At 39.6% G+C, this 16,938-nt stretch overlaps 1 protein-coding gene across 8 annotated transcripts in view; it reads left to right on the forward strand.

The window, feature by feature from the left end:
- Positions 1–16,938, forward strand: part of SLC4A10 (solute carrier family 4 member 10) — a 360,367-nt gene that overhangs the window by 296,397 nt on the left and 47,032 nt on the right. For 7 of the 8 annotated variants that reach the window (XM_048869228.2, XM_075117879.1, XM_048869229.2 and 4 more), the window contains 5 exons: positions 190–281; positions 6,380–6,537; positions 9,053–9,140; positions 12,616–12,762; positions 15,411–15,511. In XM_048869228.2, coding sequence (XP_048725185.1) covers positions 190–281; positions 6,380–6,537; positions 9,053–9,140; positions 12,616–12,762; positions 15,411–15,511 — 586 coding nt within the window. The remainder of the gene's footprint in view (positions 1–189; positions 282–6,379; positions 6,538–9,052; positions 9,141–12,615; positions 12,763–15,410; positions 15,512–16,938) is intronic. The other variant, XM_048869224.2, reaches the window with a different exon arrangement.

Consider the following 16,938-nt stretch of genomic DNA (forward strand, 5'->3'; position numbering starts at 1 on the left):
ATGTCTGTTGAGAATTTGTCTGTTGTTCTAAATAAGTCTTTAATTTCACTTCCATGCTTACATTCTCATACACATGCAGTATGAAACATATGTGATACTCTAATTTAATTCTAACACTTGTTTCATAGAATGCTTCTGTAGAAATGTAAATAATTGTTAGTATTCTGTAATAACAATATATTTTTTTAGCAGGTCAGATTGTTTCTCCACAGTCTGCTCCTGCCTGCATTGAAAATAAAAATGACGTGAGCAGAGAAAACAGCACTGTTGACTTTAGCAAGGTAAGCATTTATTGACTGTGAAAAGAGCCTTCTGACTGGCAAGAAGAAATTTTAAATAAAAAGAGTGGTTTGTGTTAATCAGAGAAAGCTCTAAAAATGTTTCATTTCAATATTATAAATTGTCACATGTCAATGCTACAAAATACATATGTTGCACCTACAATAAAGAAGGTTTTTAAATGTTTCGAATAAAACATTGTTAAAATATTGCGAACAGGAAATCACATTCCAGGAGATTAGACACACTTTTCATTGCATAACACTGTAAGGAGGCAACAGATTGTAGGGAGAGGTCTCAGAAATGAGTAAAGGGCTGACTAAGTAGGAAAGTAATTCAGATTGCTTATCATTTGGACTTAGCATATGTTCTCTTGTGGGAATAATGCATAAATGTAAAATGCCCTTTTTGTAACCTGCTTTTGTGGATTCTGTGTGTCTGAAGAATAATTTGCTTTTGTTAAATGTCTATAACTTCATAGCATTGTGTCACGCCAAGATATTTCAATGCACTTTACAAAGTTGTATAGTAGTTCAGTAGTATGGTTTTTAATGACAAACTAATAATAGAAAGCAAGGAAACACAAGCTAGTCTTCAGTTTTGGTATAAAAAATGTCCCTCATCTTTGGAGAAGGTGCTGCGTGCCTAAAACAAACTTTCACATTAGGTACAGGCATGAGATAGGCATGCCAGCAACAGATGACTTCAACTGGTGCTTGGGTGGGTAAGATTTGAGCAAGTCAGGAAAAGTTATTAGAACTAACATTCTAAAGGGATGTATACAGTTAGTGAAGAATAGAAATCTGAATCTGTTGTGGAATCTGACTGCCAGCCAGTATAATTGAGCCAGCAATAGAGTTATGTGCTCACTCCATCTGGTGCCAGACAGAATCCTAGCAGCAGCAGTTTGTACCAGCTGAAGTCTGTCAGTTTTTTGTGCAGGGGCTAGGAATCAGCCCTAAAAAGGGCAGTACAGTTGTCTACATGGGATGAAACAAAGACATGAAAAGGATCTTTGCATCACTAAGAGAGTGAGAGAGAGAGAGAGAGAGAGAGAGATGAGGCAGCGCTCTGGCTGTCTTTCTACACTGGTTATAAGGAAATTTCACTATAACAGAGACATGTAATTCAAATTGGAGGCCAGTACTAATCCTGTAAATACATAAATATAGGTATCAGTAAACAAATGTATTCCTTTTTAGAGTATAACATTTTTATTCAATGTTGTTTTTAAAAGTGTTAATTGGTGCACAGTAATATTAATATTTTTTGGTGAATGTTCTGTGTATTGAAATGTAACATCTATTGTAAAGGGTAACAATAAAAATAGATTTGTCTAATTTAAATTTTAAAAGTGCAGCGATGAGATCAACAGCAACCTGGAGAACACTACACCACTTCATTTAATGCTTTTCTCAGTTCTCCACAATCACTTTGAAATTTGAATGTCAGAACCCACTGAACTCATAGTTGTGGGTCTTTGACTCCACAGCTTTCAAAACCAGACTCTGTTTTCAAGGTATGCTTTTCATGCTGAAGGAAAATGGAGACAGCAGATTTTGAACCTTCATTCACCAGTTTTACACTGATATGATATCATTGACTTCACCAGAACTATTCCGGATTCTCACTGGTGTGAGCAGTGGTGCTGGACCAAGAGGTGCTGGGGGTGCTGCAATGCCCGCTGGCTTGAAATAGTAATAACAAACACCGTGGTTTCCACCATCAGCAGCCCTACTATAAAAATTGTTCATGTACTCCTGGGTGTGATAGGGTAACAAGGTCCCACCTTTCTAGCTAATCTTAAGAACCCTCAGTAAGTTAAACACCAGTAGTGGTTTCATGAAGTAGGAAAGAGACAGCTTTTGTTTACGTGGATAAAATTGCCTCATGGAATTTTAACTAGAAGACTTTTTCCTAGCTGTATTTTATACAGTTTAGTTTATCCTCTTAAGCCTGTATATTTAGGGATACAATCTCCCTTGATAAGTGCCAGTATAGTAACTTCTGACAGCAGTAATTGGATAACGTGCTTAGATTGAGGGGAAAGTAATGTTATGCAGAGCACACAATGGGCTTGTCTGCATGGTGTGGCAAAGTGCACTAGAGGGGTGTGATTTCTAAAGTGCACTAGCATGCTGCATGCAAACTGCCCTCTAAAAGGTTCCTACTTCACAATAATATAGTTTCATTTCAAAGAGGACTATGTTAATGCAAATGAAGGTACTTTTAGAGTGCGCCAACAAGGTCTATATGGGAAAGAGTGCGTGATGCATTAGAATGCTCAGCAAATCACACCCTTCTAGAGCACTTTGCTGGTGCCATGTGGACAATACTTTTAAAGTACTTCTCCTGAGTATTGTAATTTCTTACTCTAATTTTGTTCAACATGTTAATTTCATTTTATCTTCTACAAAAAGCGCCTTTGATGCCTCGCTTACACTCTGCCCACTAATCCAGCTCCCCAAGGGCTCCTTCTAACATTCCAAACTTCTGAGCAACTTGCCTCCTCAATCTGGATATCAATCCAGATACAGCACAAAGGCTACATTGGTGGTATTGGTAGAGTACATCTTCCTGTTGATGGATAAAGATCAGGAGCCAGATTCAACACTACAATCTGCCCTTTGATTGCTACTTGAACGCATCAGACCTCTGTGGATGGCTTAGAGATAGTTTAAGGCAGGGGTGGCCAATCTGAACCTGAGAAGGAGCCAGAAATAACCAATGTACATTGCCAATGTACAGTAATACGTCAGCAGCCCCGCATCAGCTTCCCCTCCCCATTACCAGCGCCTCCCACCCACTGGCAGCCCCACCGATCAGCGCCTCCCCTCTCTTCCCTCACCTCCTGATCTGCTGTTTCGTGGTGTGCAGGAGACTCGGGGGATGGGGGAGAGGAGAGGGAGGAGCGTGGGCATAGCAGGCTCAGGGGAGGGCGCGGGAAGGTGTGGAGGGGGGCAGGGCCTGTGGCAGAGCCAGGGGTTGAGCAGTGAACACCCCCTGGCACATTGGAAAGTTGGCACCTGTAGCTCCATCCCTAGAGTCAGTGCCTATAGAGGGAGCCACATATTAACTTCTGAATAGCCGCATGTGGCTCTGGAACCACAGGTTGGCCACCCCTGGGTTAAGGGGTCTATCCTGGCCCCCATCCTAGCCCCTGGTGTCAGAGTGGGCTGGGAATGACTGAAGCTTACTGCGCTATCATTCTTCTCTGCTTCTGATTTACACTGCAGGCTGGGCTATTCCTCAGGGAAGTGTTAAAGAGACTGCACCTTTGCCCCCCTCACTTACAACATATATGTGGTCAGCACAGAAACAGAGCATTTTTTAATCAAAGCCGAATTCCATGCTGATACTGTAAGATCTTTCAAAATACATGTGATGCCATTGATCATGAGATATGATTGATTCAGCTTTGAACTATAACAGGATTGGGTGGGATTCAGTTCCAGTATTCCTTCATTGCTGAGCCTTCCCAGAAGGTGATGTTGAATAGTTGCTCTTCATCTCCAAGGGCAGTCTCATGTGGTGTCCTATTGAGTTCACCTTCTCTCCCATCCTGTCCAGTGCATATGGAGCTGTTAAGAGAGTTAGTGAGGAGGAATGGGTTGTGGTACCTTCATATACTGATGAATCCCAGTTTTATTTCTAACCTAATCCAGCCAGTCCTATCAAATAAATTTGCCAGTGTCTCATTGAGATTGGGGCATGAATGAAGGCTAGCTGGCTGAAGCTCTTTCTCAACAAAACTGAGGTGAAACTGGTAGGTTGGAGGAAGCAACTGGAAGGTATAGCGAAGATCCTCTCTCCCTGAAGTGGGGGGTGTTTGCTGGCTGTGAGACTTCACAGTCTAGAGGTATTCTTGGAACCCCAGCTCTTAAATGATAATATAGCAGCAGTTTACTGGAAGTCCTTTTTTCATTTGGCCAGGAGAGTATGATTGTTTTCTTTCCCATGTGAAACTTGCCACTATCAACGATGCCTTTCTCACCTCAGATGCGTGCTAATGTGGGACAACACCTAAGATCCAGTCACAAACCAAAGTTAATGCGGAAAGCAGCAGTCCACCTGCTCTGTGGAGTTTCTTACCCTGAGCACATGACACAATGCTCCATGATCTATCCCAGCTGCCTAGTTGTCTCTTGATTAAGCTTAAGGTGTTGATTTTAACCTATAAAGCCCTTGAGTGACTTGGGATCTGCCTACGTGAGCGAGTGCCTCTCTCTTCATATAATATTACCAAACTGCAGGCAGTAGAAAAGCTCCAGCTGGAATTGCCTCAGTATAAACTGTTTACCATGAAGGGCCCCAGTCTTAGATCTTTTGGTCTGAAATAGCCTAAATATGGCACACTGCAGGGCTCGTCTACCTACTCAGATTTTGGGGTACAATAACAGGTTATTGTTTGGGATTTTGATTTCATCTCTAGTTGGGTATTTTCTGGTTTTGGGGGTGAGGAGCAGCTGCTGTTTCAATTTTTTGTGATTGTAATTTTAATTCATGGCAGAAGCCCCTGGAGACCATGATAGGCAATGTATTTTTAAAAAAATAATCAAAAAGAGAAAGAGATCTTTTCTCAAGCATCTGCTGAGAGTCTGATAGCTTAGTCCTCTGAAAATATACTCAGACCTTTCAGTCTACTAGTCCTCAGTCCTTCATGTTGGTTTGTCAGTTGTCTAACACTCTGAAGTACCATTCATGTTATCATAAAGAAGGCTTATGCTAGATTGGGGTAACATTAGAAACATGGCTTTTTGGGTTTACGGAAATAATAAAATTTTAAAAATATATTTCATAACACAGGCAACTCTGTTATGTCTAAATTCTGAGTAAGTGCCAGAGCCATTTGCAAACAAAACAGTTTTCTAAATATTACTGAAGACTATTTACACTAGTACTGACAGATGGCTGTAAGATAGACATTAAAATGGTCCACTTTAACAGTTTATATTGGATTTGGTCACTGTTGTTGTGTTTAAATTAGTAAAAAGAAAGCAAATGACAAAACCATATAGTCTGAAGTTCTTAGGCAAGACTAGTGCATTATGAAGTCAATTATACATGTTGTATTACTATCGTTATTACATAATGACATTTAGAATGGTACTGTGGAAGTAATACATGAATATATGAATGAGTCTGAATATCAGGCAAATAACTATAGACTATATAGAAATAATGGTGCAATCAAGATCCAGCTTTAACAATCTAAATGAGTTTTAATGTTTGATATACACCCAGCACATTTCAAATCTAAAATAAAACAAAATTAAAAAGTTGAATGTTTGTATGTCTTTAAGACGGGTCCGACTCTTGCCAAAAGCTTGTTCCAGTCAGGCCTTAAGGAACTTTATATAAGGGATAATCAACCTGTGATGCCATTCAGTAGTGACATGGCTTCTCCATCTCTTCAACATTGAGTACCATTGTTCTGTAGCTTCAAACTTATTACCCCACGTCACTTATGTTCATAGCTTATTTTCTCATGGTCAGGAGGTTGGAAAACATTTTCCTCCAAGCCTGACACCAATAGTGCTTTGTGATTTTTGGTTGATAAGAAACAGTCATGGAAGGAAGGTGTCAATCTCCCGTCTTGTTGGGACTCTAGCATGGCAACCTCATCCACTGAATTCAAGTTTCCTTTACGCAGCACCTGCTGAAAAAGCCAAGGCTTTGCCCTCTCATAACTACTTTAATTAGCATAATAAAGAAGATAGAAGAAAACAAAAAATGGTGTATTTCCCATTAATATTTGCTTTGGCCCTGTAGGTAAAGTATTTAGGATACATTAAAAGTTGTGCAGTGGGATTATCTATATTCCGTTTGCACACTTGGGCAAATGCTAAAGACTGATAGTTATTCATATTACAGAGAACCATTCATTTATTTCTCTTTTTAAAATTATTCAAGAAAAGAAAACACTGCAAGTAGACAGTTTAAAAAAAACTCAGGCAGCTGGTCGTACGTTAGGTGGTGACCAAGTGAAGGTACTCTGTGTCATTGAAATAGAGAGAGATTGTTGTGTACCTTAGTTTTTCAGATAATATACCAAACCTTTTCTTTTGAACTTTGCTGCTGTTATTCTTTTAATTATTAGGTTGACCTACACTTTATGAAAAAGATACCTCCTGGAGCTGAAGCGTCAAACATTTTAGTTGGTGAACTAGAGTTTTTGGATCGTGCCGTAGTTGCTTTTGTCAGATTGTCCCCTGCAGTATTGCTTTCAGGACTAGCTGAAGTTCCAATTCCAACAAGGTAAGTGTAGATTGTGCTAAAAATATAGATGGTAGTTCATTCCATTTCACATTTTTCTAAATTGCATTTGTGGATGTGGATGGGAATCATCCTTCAGCCCTGTTTTTTATCCAGTTACTAAATGAATTGTTACCTCATAAGAGGGGCACACACCTTACCTTTCCTTTCCTTCCTTTAAATAGTGCATACTTAGGTTAATTATTGGACCTGAGGCCTGTGTGCCCTTCTCAGAAGTAGAAGCAGAAGTGCACTGTTTCTGAAACTATGATGAACGGATTAGCATATTTGAATTACAAACATTACAGAGGAATTGCTAAGAAACTGAAGGAGTAAACAGCAAAGAGGTTGATCAGGTTACCTGGGAGTTCTAATTGTTTGCATAATCCTGCATAACTTTTCCTGAAGGGAAAATGACAAAGGAAATAAATACATTGGTATAAAGAATAGAGCCCATTCCAATTCTTTATTAACTTAGTATTGTTCAAGAGCAGTAGGCATCTGGGGTAAACAGCTGAAAAAGAGAGAACTGAAAGGGGTGATTGGATTCCAGTACCCACAAATTTCACCACTGCTCCTCCCATAGTTTGTTCTCCATGATTAGACCCCTTCCCTTTGCATCCTTGGATTTGGCTTGTATTCTCCCTTTCAGGAGAACCTGGAGAGGGGAAGAAATGAATTCTAACTTTTTATTTTATTGTCTAAATAATTTTAAAATGAAGTAAAAGAGGGGAGAAATTTCCCAGGAAAGCTAAACATTGAGGATGCTACCACAATATAAACAATGATATGCTGATACAAAATGTAGTTGTCTGTGAAAAGTTAAAACTAATTGGGGATTAGTACAAATGTTGGTGGAAATATTAATAATTAATATTTAATTAAATATTAATATTTAGTTAATTTTAATATAAGGGACTAATTGTGGCCCAGCTAATGTGGTGGTGCAGAGTCATTGTGGGTAGCAGAATGGCCGGGGAAGAAGGTTTTTCACAGCCGCCACATCCCCTTCTTGCACAGGTAGGCACAAAATGGGGTGTGGAGTGGACAGAGCCTTAACCTCACCCCACTAATGTGCCAGATAGCATAACTGGACCAATGGACTGGGAACAGAACAGAAGCAGTCTACTCCCTTATCCAAGCAGTGAGGGAACCAGCAGGGAGATCATAACTCTTGGTGATGCAGCAGTGCAGTGCCCATTACTCTGAGCTGATAGCAAAATCATGAGTGTGTTCTGGATAATTATTTGTCCAAGAACTAACTCATGCTAGAAGTGCTCTGTTCATCATTCATTCTTTGCCATTTGCTGATTTTAAACAGAGTAGAAACAAAACCATGTGACTTGGGTGACCAATCATACTCTATTCATTATTCATGGTGTGAGTAGCTTGACCACCCCACAGTAAAAGTGTTCATATAAATACTTGGTGAATACTTATGAATAACAAGTATATTCACTGAATTCAGTTTCTGAGTGATTTGCATGGAGAAAAAAAAGGCTGAATTCTTAATGGATAGTTAGATCAGCTCTAACTGGGTTTGTCACTTTAGTAAACATGAACTTGGAAAACAAATCTGGCTGATGGTTGGCTAACTGGCAAATATATATATGTGTGTGTGTGTGCGCGTGCACCTATACAACTATACGGGGATGAAAACTCTACATACTGCATCTTCTTTATACAACATGGCTCAAGAGCTGGTCAAAATATGGCGAGTATGATCTGCAAAAAACAGGAGAAAAAGCTTCTCAAAATTTTTGATGAAAATTCAAAAACATTTTTGTTTCTGAAACTGAAAATGTTTGGGTTTTGAGTTTTCCAGTTTTCCCCTGCTTTCATTTTGCCGCTAGTAAAAAAAAGTTGGGGTATTTTTTTTAATTGGTTGGGTAAATTAAAGAAAAACTTTCTATGAACAATTTTATTTTTTTAAAATCATCATTTTTTTGAGAAAAAAGTTTACAATGAAAATTTTTTGACAATTGCTCTATTTGGCAACCCCATGAGCTCTTGGCAGAACATTCCATAGTTCCGATACTTGAAAATAGATGTATAGGGAATGGCATAGAGGAGGACTAGAATCCTCTTAAATAAAAGACATAGTGAGAAGACGACAATACTTATTTCCCACACTTTGTGTGTCTGTCTGTCTGGGGATAGGGTATCTTCCATAATTTTGCAAAAATGCTACATACTGATAATATATGCTTCTGTCAAAAGTACTTTTGCCTAATCTTTAGGATACCCACAATTTAATTGCATGTTTGTGGAACCTAAGTGAGTTTGGGTATTTACAGCTATTCAGACCATCTCTGAATGCTCCTTGCATAATACACATTTATGTAATATTTTGTAATTGTGTCTCCAATTTTAAATTACCATGTAAGGATATTTAGAGAGAGGTTATTTCCCCCCCCTTTACTTCCTCTAATCAATTTTATGAACTTTTCTGTGTTACATGATGTTAATTTAAGTTTTCCATTCTTGAAATATCTGGTTTTTGGCTTTTTATTTGCAGATTTTTGTTTATTCTTCTGGGACCACTAGGGAAGGGCCAACAGTACCATGAGATTGGAAGATCAATTGCAACACTAATGACAGATGAGGTATTTATCGATTAACTGTAGTTTGTTTGTACAGGTTTCAGAGTAGCAGCCGTGTTAGTCTGTATCCACAAAAAGAAAAGGAGTACTTGTGGCACCTTAGAGATGAACAAATTTATTTGAGCATAAGCTTCCGTAAGCATAAAATTTATTTGAGCATAAGCATCTCACTTCATCAGATGCATGCAGTGGAAAATACAGTGGGGAAATTTTATATACACAGAGAACATGAAACAATGGGTGTTACCATACACACTGTAACGAGAGTGATCAGGTAAGGTGAGATATTACCAGCAGGAGAGAAAAAAAACGAAAACAAAAACAAAAAAAAAAGAAACCCCTTTTGTAGTGATAATCAAGGTGGGCCATTTCCAGCAGTTGACAAGAACGTGTGAGGAACAGTAGGGGAGAGAGGGGGGAAATAAACATAGGGAAATAGTTTTACTTTGTGTAATGACACATCCACTCCCAGTCTTTATTCAAGCCTAAGTTAATGGTGTCCAGTTTGCAAATTAATTCCAATTCAGCAGTCTCTCGTTGGAGTCTGGTTTTGAAGTGTTTTTGTTGAAGAATTGCAACTTTTAGATCTAAAATTGAGTGACCAGAGAGATTGAAGTGTTCTCCTACTCATTTTTGATTGCTGTAATTCTTGATGTCAGATTTGTATCCATTTATTCTTTTACGTAGAGACTGTCCAGTTTGGCCAATGTACACGGCAGAGGGGCATTGCTGGCACATGATGGCATATATCACATTGGTAGATGCGCAGGTGAACAAGCCTCTGATAGTGTGGCTGATGTGATTAGGCCCTATGATGGTGTCCCTTGAATAGATATGTGGACACAGTTGGCAACGGGCTTTGTTGCAAGGATAGGTCCTGGGTTAGTGGTTCTGTTGTGTGGTGTGTGGTTGCTGGTGAGTATTTGCTTCTGGTTGGAGGGCTGTTTGTAAGCAAGGACTGGCCTGTCTCCCAAGATCTGTGAGAGTGATGGGTCGTCCTTCAGGATAGATTGTAGATCCTTGATGATGCGTTGCAGAGGTTTTAGTTGGGAGCTGAAAGTGATGGCTAGTGGTGTTCTGTTATTTTCTTTGTTGGGCCTGTCCCGTAGTAGGTAACTTCTGGGTACTCTTCTGGCTCTGTCAATCTGTTTCTTCACTTCAGCAGGTGGGCACTGTAGTTGTGAGAATGCTTGATAGAGACCTTGTAGGTGTCTGTCTCTGTCTGAGGGGTTGGAGCAAATGCGGTTGTACCATAGAACTTGGCTGTAGACAATGGATCGTGTGGTGTGGTCTGGATGAAAGCTGGAGGCATGTAGGTAAGTATAGCAGTCAGTAGGTTTCCGGTATAGGGTGGTGTTTATGTGACCATTGCTTATTAGCACTGTAGTATTCAGGAAGTGGATCTCTTGTGTGGACTGGTCCAGGCTGAGGTTGATGGTGGGATGGAAATTGTTGAACTCATGGTGGAATTCTTTTCCATGGGTCCACATGATGAAGATGTCATCAATGTAGCGCAAGTAGAGTAGAGGCATTAGGGGACGAGAGCTGAGGAAGCGTTGTTCTAAATCAGCCATAAAAATGTTGGTATACTGTGGGGCCATGCGGGTACCCATGGGAGTGCCGCTGATTTGAAGGTATACATGGTGAAATAGTTATGGGTGAGGACAAAGTCACAAAATTCAGCCACCAGGTTTGCCGTGACATTATGGAGGATACTATTCCTGATGGCTTGTAGTCCATCTTTGTGTGGAATGTTGGTGTAGAGGGCTTCTACATCCAAAGCCCGTTGCCAGCTGTGTCCACATATCTATTCAGGGGACACCATCATAGGGCCTAATCGCATCAGCCACACTATCAGAGTCTCATTCACCTGCACATCTACCAATGTGATATATGCCATCATGTGCCAGCAATGCCCCTCTGCCATGTACATTGGCCAAACTGGACAGTCTCTACGTAAAAGAATAAATGGATACAAATCAGATGTCAAAAACTACAACATTCAAAAACCAGTCGGAGAACACTTCAATCTCTCTGTCACTCAATTACAGACTTAAAAGTGGCAATTCTTAACAAAAACACTTCAAAAACAGACTCCAACGAGAGTCTGCTGAATTGGAATTAATTTGCAAACTGGACACCATTAACTTAGGCTTGAATAAAGATGGGGAGTAGATGTGTCATTACACAAAGTAAAACTATTTCCCTATGTTTATTTCCCCCCTCTCTCCTCTCACACGTTCTTGTCAACTGTCAGGTTCCTCACACGTTCTTGTCAACTGCTGGAAATGGCCCACCTTGATTATCACTACACAAGGGTTTTGGGTTTTGTTTTTTTCTCTCCTGCTGGTAATAGCTCACCTTACCTGATCACTCTCATTACAGTGTGTATGGTAACACCCATTGTTTCATGTTCTCTGTGTATATAAATCTCCCCACTATATTTTCCACTGCATGCATCCGATGAAGTGAGCTGTAGCTCACGAAAGCTTATGCTCAAATAAATTTGTTCGTCTCTAAGGTGCCACAAGTACTCCTTGTTGTTTGTTTGTACAGTTATTTCAAACTGAGGATGACCCCAAACCAAAAAGTTCACCAGGCTCAGTGCCCATCTGTACTCCTGAAATACTTTGCCAACCTGCCTAATTAGTGGGAATCCCCATCATTTTAAGTCCGTCTTTGAGAAACTCTCTTTGAACAGTTGGCAACTACATCCTGATGTTAGCCCATAGCTAATAAATGTATAGGTCTGTGAAGTCATTTGCAGAGTTGCTGTAACATTTTAATGAAAATATTGTCTATAACTGACCTACCTGCAAGCTTACTAACACTTCTAGGTGACTAGATAGCTGAGGATCACTTATCTCAGGCACTTACTTTTGTCTCTGAACCCTTGTATTTCAGCATTTTTATTTTGTAGTATAAGGTTCAACACCATGATTATATTCCTGCTGCTGCAGCCAAATACACAGACATGCTTTTCTAATCTATCTGGCTTTTTTCAATAAAGTTGCATGGATGTAAGCAAAGATAGGATTTGAGCCTCCAATTGGAACATAGTTTAACCGTTCTTACGATGTGCAAACAGAACTAGAATCCAGTTTATGATCCCATAGCTGTGATGGTTAGAGGAAGAAACTTTTGTCATTGAAGTAAGCAGATACAAAATTCACACTCACGGATCAGATCTGTTGAATAGGAAAATGCCATTTTTACAGAGTCACTTTTCAGTGGAACCAACCACACTTTTTAAACTGTAAGATCCTTGGAAAATTCAGCAATCTTGAAGGGTGCTTTCCACACTGGCTATCTTACTAGAAACTACATCTAGTTCAAAACTGTGATTCAGTTTAAAACTGAGGAAATAAATAAGTTACATACCATGTTGGAGAAGTGGATATCATGAAGGATTTTACACTCTTGTTTACATGTAAAATGAGAATCTCTTGTATTTCACTTCTTTTGTTTTCTTTAACAGGTATTCCATGATGTTGCTTATAAAGCTAAAGATCGTAATGACTTGGTTTCTGGAATAGATGAGTTTCTTGATCAGGTTACAGTTCTCCCTCCTGGAGAATGGGACCCAACAATTCGAATAGAGCCACCCAAAAATGTTCCCTCTCAGGTATGCACAGTGCAAATTAGAGTTTCTAATAGTTTAGTGGACTAGAAATGTTGTAAGATAAAGTCTTTTATTAATCTTCTATGACAATACATGTAGGAAGCTGAAGTATGAACTTCCATGCATTACTTTGCTGTTTAACTTACTCACACTGACCCTTGACTGGCAAGAACAATACCCTGTGGTGCTGAGACTGATGTTCATACTTAGTTCAGTTCTCGGCCTCTTCTGAGCAGAGACAAATAGTTGTATGAAATAGAACAAAACAAGTGCATTGATTTTGACTTTGTGTTACTTAGATACTAGAATGACAGGTGCGTTAGAAGTATCTGAGAGAGAAACTGCTCTCCAATAGACCACATACTCATTTAATTATTTTGTGGGTGTAAAATGTCTTTTGTTCATTTCTAAGCTGATCTAGTGATTTTTTAAAATAATCTAAAGGCCTTTTGTTCATGTAATCCTCTCTGGGCAAATTATGCTCTTATCTGTGTGCTGCTTATTCTATAGAAGAGCAGCCATAAGAGACCTAATATCAATAATAGGATATCAGTAACACAAAACAAAATGCTGTACACACTCTTCCCCCTGGGGAGAGGATGAAAAAAAACATGTGACAGATGTTAGTCACCTTGCTTAATGCACTACTGGAAGGCACACAGATACTATGGTGAAGAGCGCTATACAAGAACCTATATACAGCAGTATAGACTAGAATAGTCGGTGTAAATCATTGTTTTGGATAAAACAATCACTTTATTACTTTACTTCAAAGGACATTGGTTGCCTAGTTTTCAAAGGGCAGGACTGTAAAAGCAATGATACAGTTTTACTCTTTCTATGGTCCTTGTTGCACTTCAAATAAGAAATCAGTAAGTTAAGTAAACTCACTTTAAGATTGAAGCAAAGGAGAGAAATTGGTACAAGATCTCTATCATCCATAGAAATGATTAATAAATGAGAATGTTGTGAAGCCATTGTTACTCTGCAGAAACATAGATATTTGAAATGTATTTTGTTTTATTTTTAAACTGTGACCTTGGCCTCCCTAGATACACACCATTCTCATCAGGATAGGTGTAAGCAAGTCCAGGAATAAAGAAATATTTTTGTTCAAACTAGATTGCGTTCCTAAACTGTTAATTAATTGTTAGTACATGTTCAACAAATGGTTAAATGGCTTTTAAAATGCAATCTATTTTTCTACTGTTCGATTATAATTGTACTGCATTTTAAATTGTTTGGCACCTCAAGCCTCTTGGCAAGGGAATGCTTGTCACATAAATATTATTTTGTTTATTGTTATATTCAAAAGATGGGTCTGTTTTTGCTGAGTTGCTGGTTTTAAGTGGAAATATAATGACCTAGAAAAAGAGAATAGATATAAAACATCCTAGTTTGTTGTTGATTTAAAATGGGTTTTGGGGGTTTTTTTGGCACAATTTCCTTGGACCCAATTTTGTATTTATTTTTTTTACAACAAAGGAACCCCTTATGATATTTTCATATATAAGACTCTTCCACACCTTATGGGTGCAACACCATGTTTGGGAAACCTTTGAGATTGATTTACAATTATTGCAGCACTTAAGGGTTCAACTTCTAGCCACAATGGGCTAAGTCTACGGGACAGAGCCTTAAGGATAGGTAGATCTACTGCACACTGAATTAAGCAATTCTGAAACAGGGAAGGGGCTGAGATGAGTCATACTTGCTGCAAAGGAGGTGGGTGCTTCTCTGCTAGCTGGGAGATAGAGACATAAAGTACATAAGAGAATCCTCATCCCATTCTACACCCAAGTAAGCCAATCTCTTCTGTACCTGTGCTGGGAGTTACTGCAGACCTTAGCCAACAGGGAAGAGAGGGAGTCAGGAATATATACAAGGGGGTCCCTATTTGTTTACATTAAAAATGGTGGAATAGTCACAGGGAGCCTGCATAGCTGTGGAGCAAGGGATTGTCCTCCAGCCCTGACTGATCCTTTTGTCACTCTCTTGTTAATAGCAGCAGTCCCTTTGATCCCTCCCTGCTGTGGGACGGAGGTGATATCCCAAGTGACTTGTTAATTGCCGCAGATGGTGGTCAAGATGGAGCCAGGGTAAACTAGCCTATTCAGTAGCCTGCGCGTCTTCCTGGTGTCAGTAACACCCTTGCTGGGACATGGGTCCAGCTTCTAGCCCATGCCCACACCTGGACTTTGCTGTGCTTTCCTCCTGAAGAGAAGCAGCTTACCATTGGAGAGTGCTGGTACCATGGCCACCACAGAGAGCTCCTATTGACTGAAACCATCTCACTTCTGGCTCTACTGCTATCTCCACTCCTGCGGAGAGAGGGTTGCTTTGGAAGCTTAGAAGTGGTGCTACTAACTGAGCGGCAGTGCTGCTACACCCTACCGTTTGCAAGTTGCTTCTCCTGGGTCAGAGCACCCTGACCTATTTGGAGGCAGCACAGCTTCATTCAGATGACAACACCCCACAGAATGGACACGCACACAATTCTGTAAATGCACATCCCTTTCACTTCTGCATAGAAACTGAAAAGGATACTCTACAGAAAAAATACCTGACTGCGCCACGTGCCTACTTGTGTCCTTTGCTAAAACTGCATTTTGGGGTGAAACTCAATAGAAAATGGCTTTTCTTTCTTCTAGGAGAAGCGCAAGATCCCAGGAGTGCCAAATGGAACAGCAGCTCACGGAGACCCGGTACCCCTAGGAGGACACAGTGGACCAGAATTGCAACGGACTGGAAAGTTAGTGGAAAACTTGATTAAATGTGATATTATTATTTTTTTAAGCAATATACTTCCAAAAGGAAGTCTAATGGCCTGATTCTCTCTCAACTATACTGATATAGCATGTCACTGAGTTCACTGTAATGGAGTTATTCCTAATGTAAGTATCTCTAAATGAGTGGAGAAACAGGCTTAGTTGCTAATTTGCATCATCAGTTATCTATGGAATATGTTTCTACTCTCTTTATTTAATGTAAGCTCCTTTTTCAATAATATATGATGGTCAAGCCACTGGTAATCATGATTAATGCTGTTTGTTCTGTCTAGAGTGAAAGGAATGGTGGAAGAAGTCTGCTCTCATTTGTGACAAAAACTTAGACTATTTTCTAGTTGAGCATGTTTAGAGGCAGAGTCGTGCAGCCCTGGCTTTTCTTTAAACATACTAGGCCAAAATATTCAGCTCCCATTGACATAAATTATTGTTGTGTGTGCACGTGTCTGAGGACCTAAAGTATACACTTTAGGGGAGTTCTTTTCTAATATAATATTTTTAAACACATGGGCTTTTATTGGGCTCACCGGGTGCCATATTGTCATACAGTAGAACCTCAGAGTTATGAACACCAGAGTTATGAACTGACCAGTCAATCATACATCTCATTTGGAAATGCATTCAGGAAGCAACAGAGATCACACACACACACACACACACACACACAGTACTGTCCTGTGTTAAACGTAAAGTACTAAAAAAAAAAACCGGAAAGCAGCATATTTCTTCTGCATAATAAAGTTTCAAAGCTGTATTAAGTCACTGTTCAGTTGTAAACTTTTGAAAGAACCATAATATTTGTTCAGAGTTCTGAACATTTCAGAGCTACGAACAACCTCCATTCCCAACGTGTTCATAACTCTGAAGTTCTACTGTATATTGTTTTGTCCTATATGTCATGCACCATATATTCTTTTCTCTGCATTCTTTTAAGACATACTTGTGCCACCACCCCAATCTTAGGATTGGCCAGAAGATAGTCCATCCCCTCCAATCAAACTTAGAACAGCCTCAGGACTGCTTTAAATTATACCTGACTGCTTACAGCCTCAGGGGTCCATTATGATAGGTAGGGATTGTCAGAGTGTAGTGACACATCTGCCATGTCCCTTTAACACAGCTCCACCCAGTACATCAGGAGCCAAGGGAAAAGGGCATCATAGAGGCACCACCATGCCAATGATACCACTCAGGAATTCCTTCTATGCAAGGAAGATCCACAGGTTTGTTGTTAAACCAGCTTTAGCATTTTTGTACTGCCAGAATGGAGCAAAGCAGATGGATTGTACAGAAGGATCTAGCTCAGAAGTTTAATATATTTATTTATTGATGTACTTGGTGCAGTACAAACCACAAAGGAAAACACAGTCCTTATCCTGAGAAGATTATATCC

Source organism: Caretta caretta, chromosome 11 (genome assembly GCF_965140235.1).
Source record: "Caretta caretta isolate rCarCar2 chromosome 11, rCarCar1.hap1, whole genome shotgun sequence".
Taxonomy (NCBI): Eukaryota; Metazoa; Chordata; order Testudines; family Cheloniidae; genus Caretta; species Caretta caretta.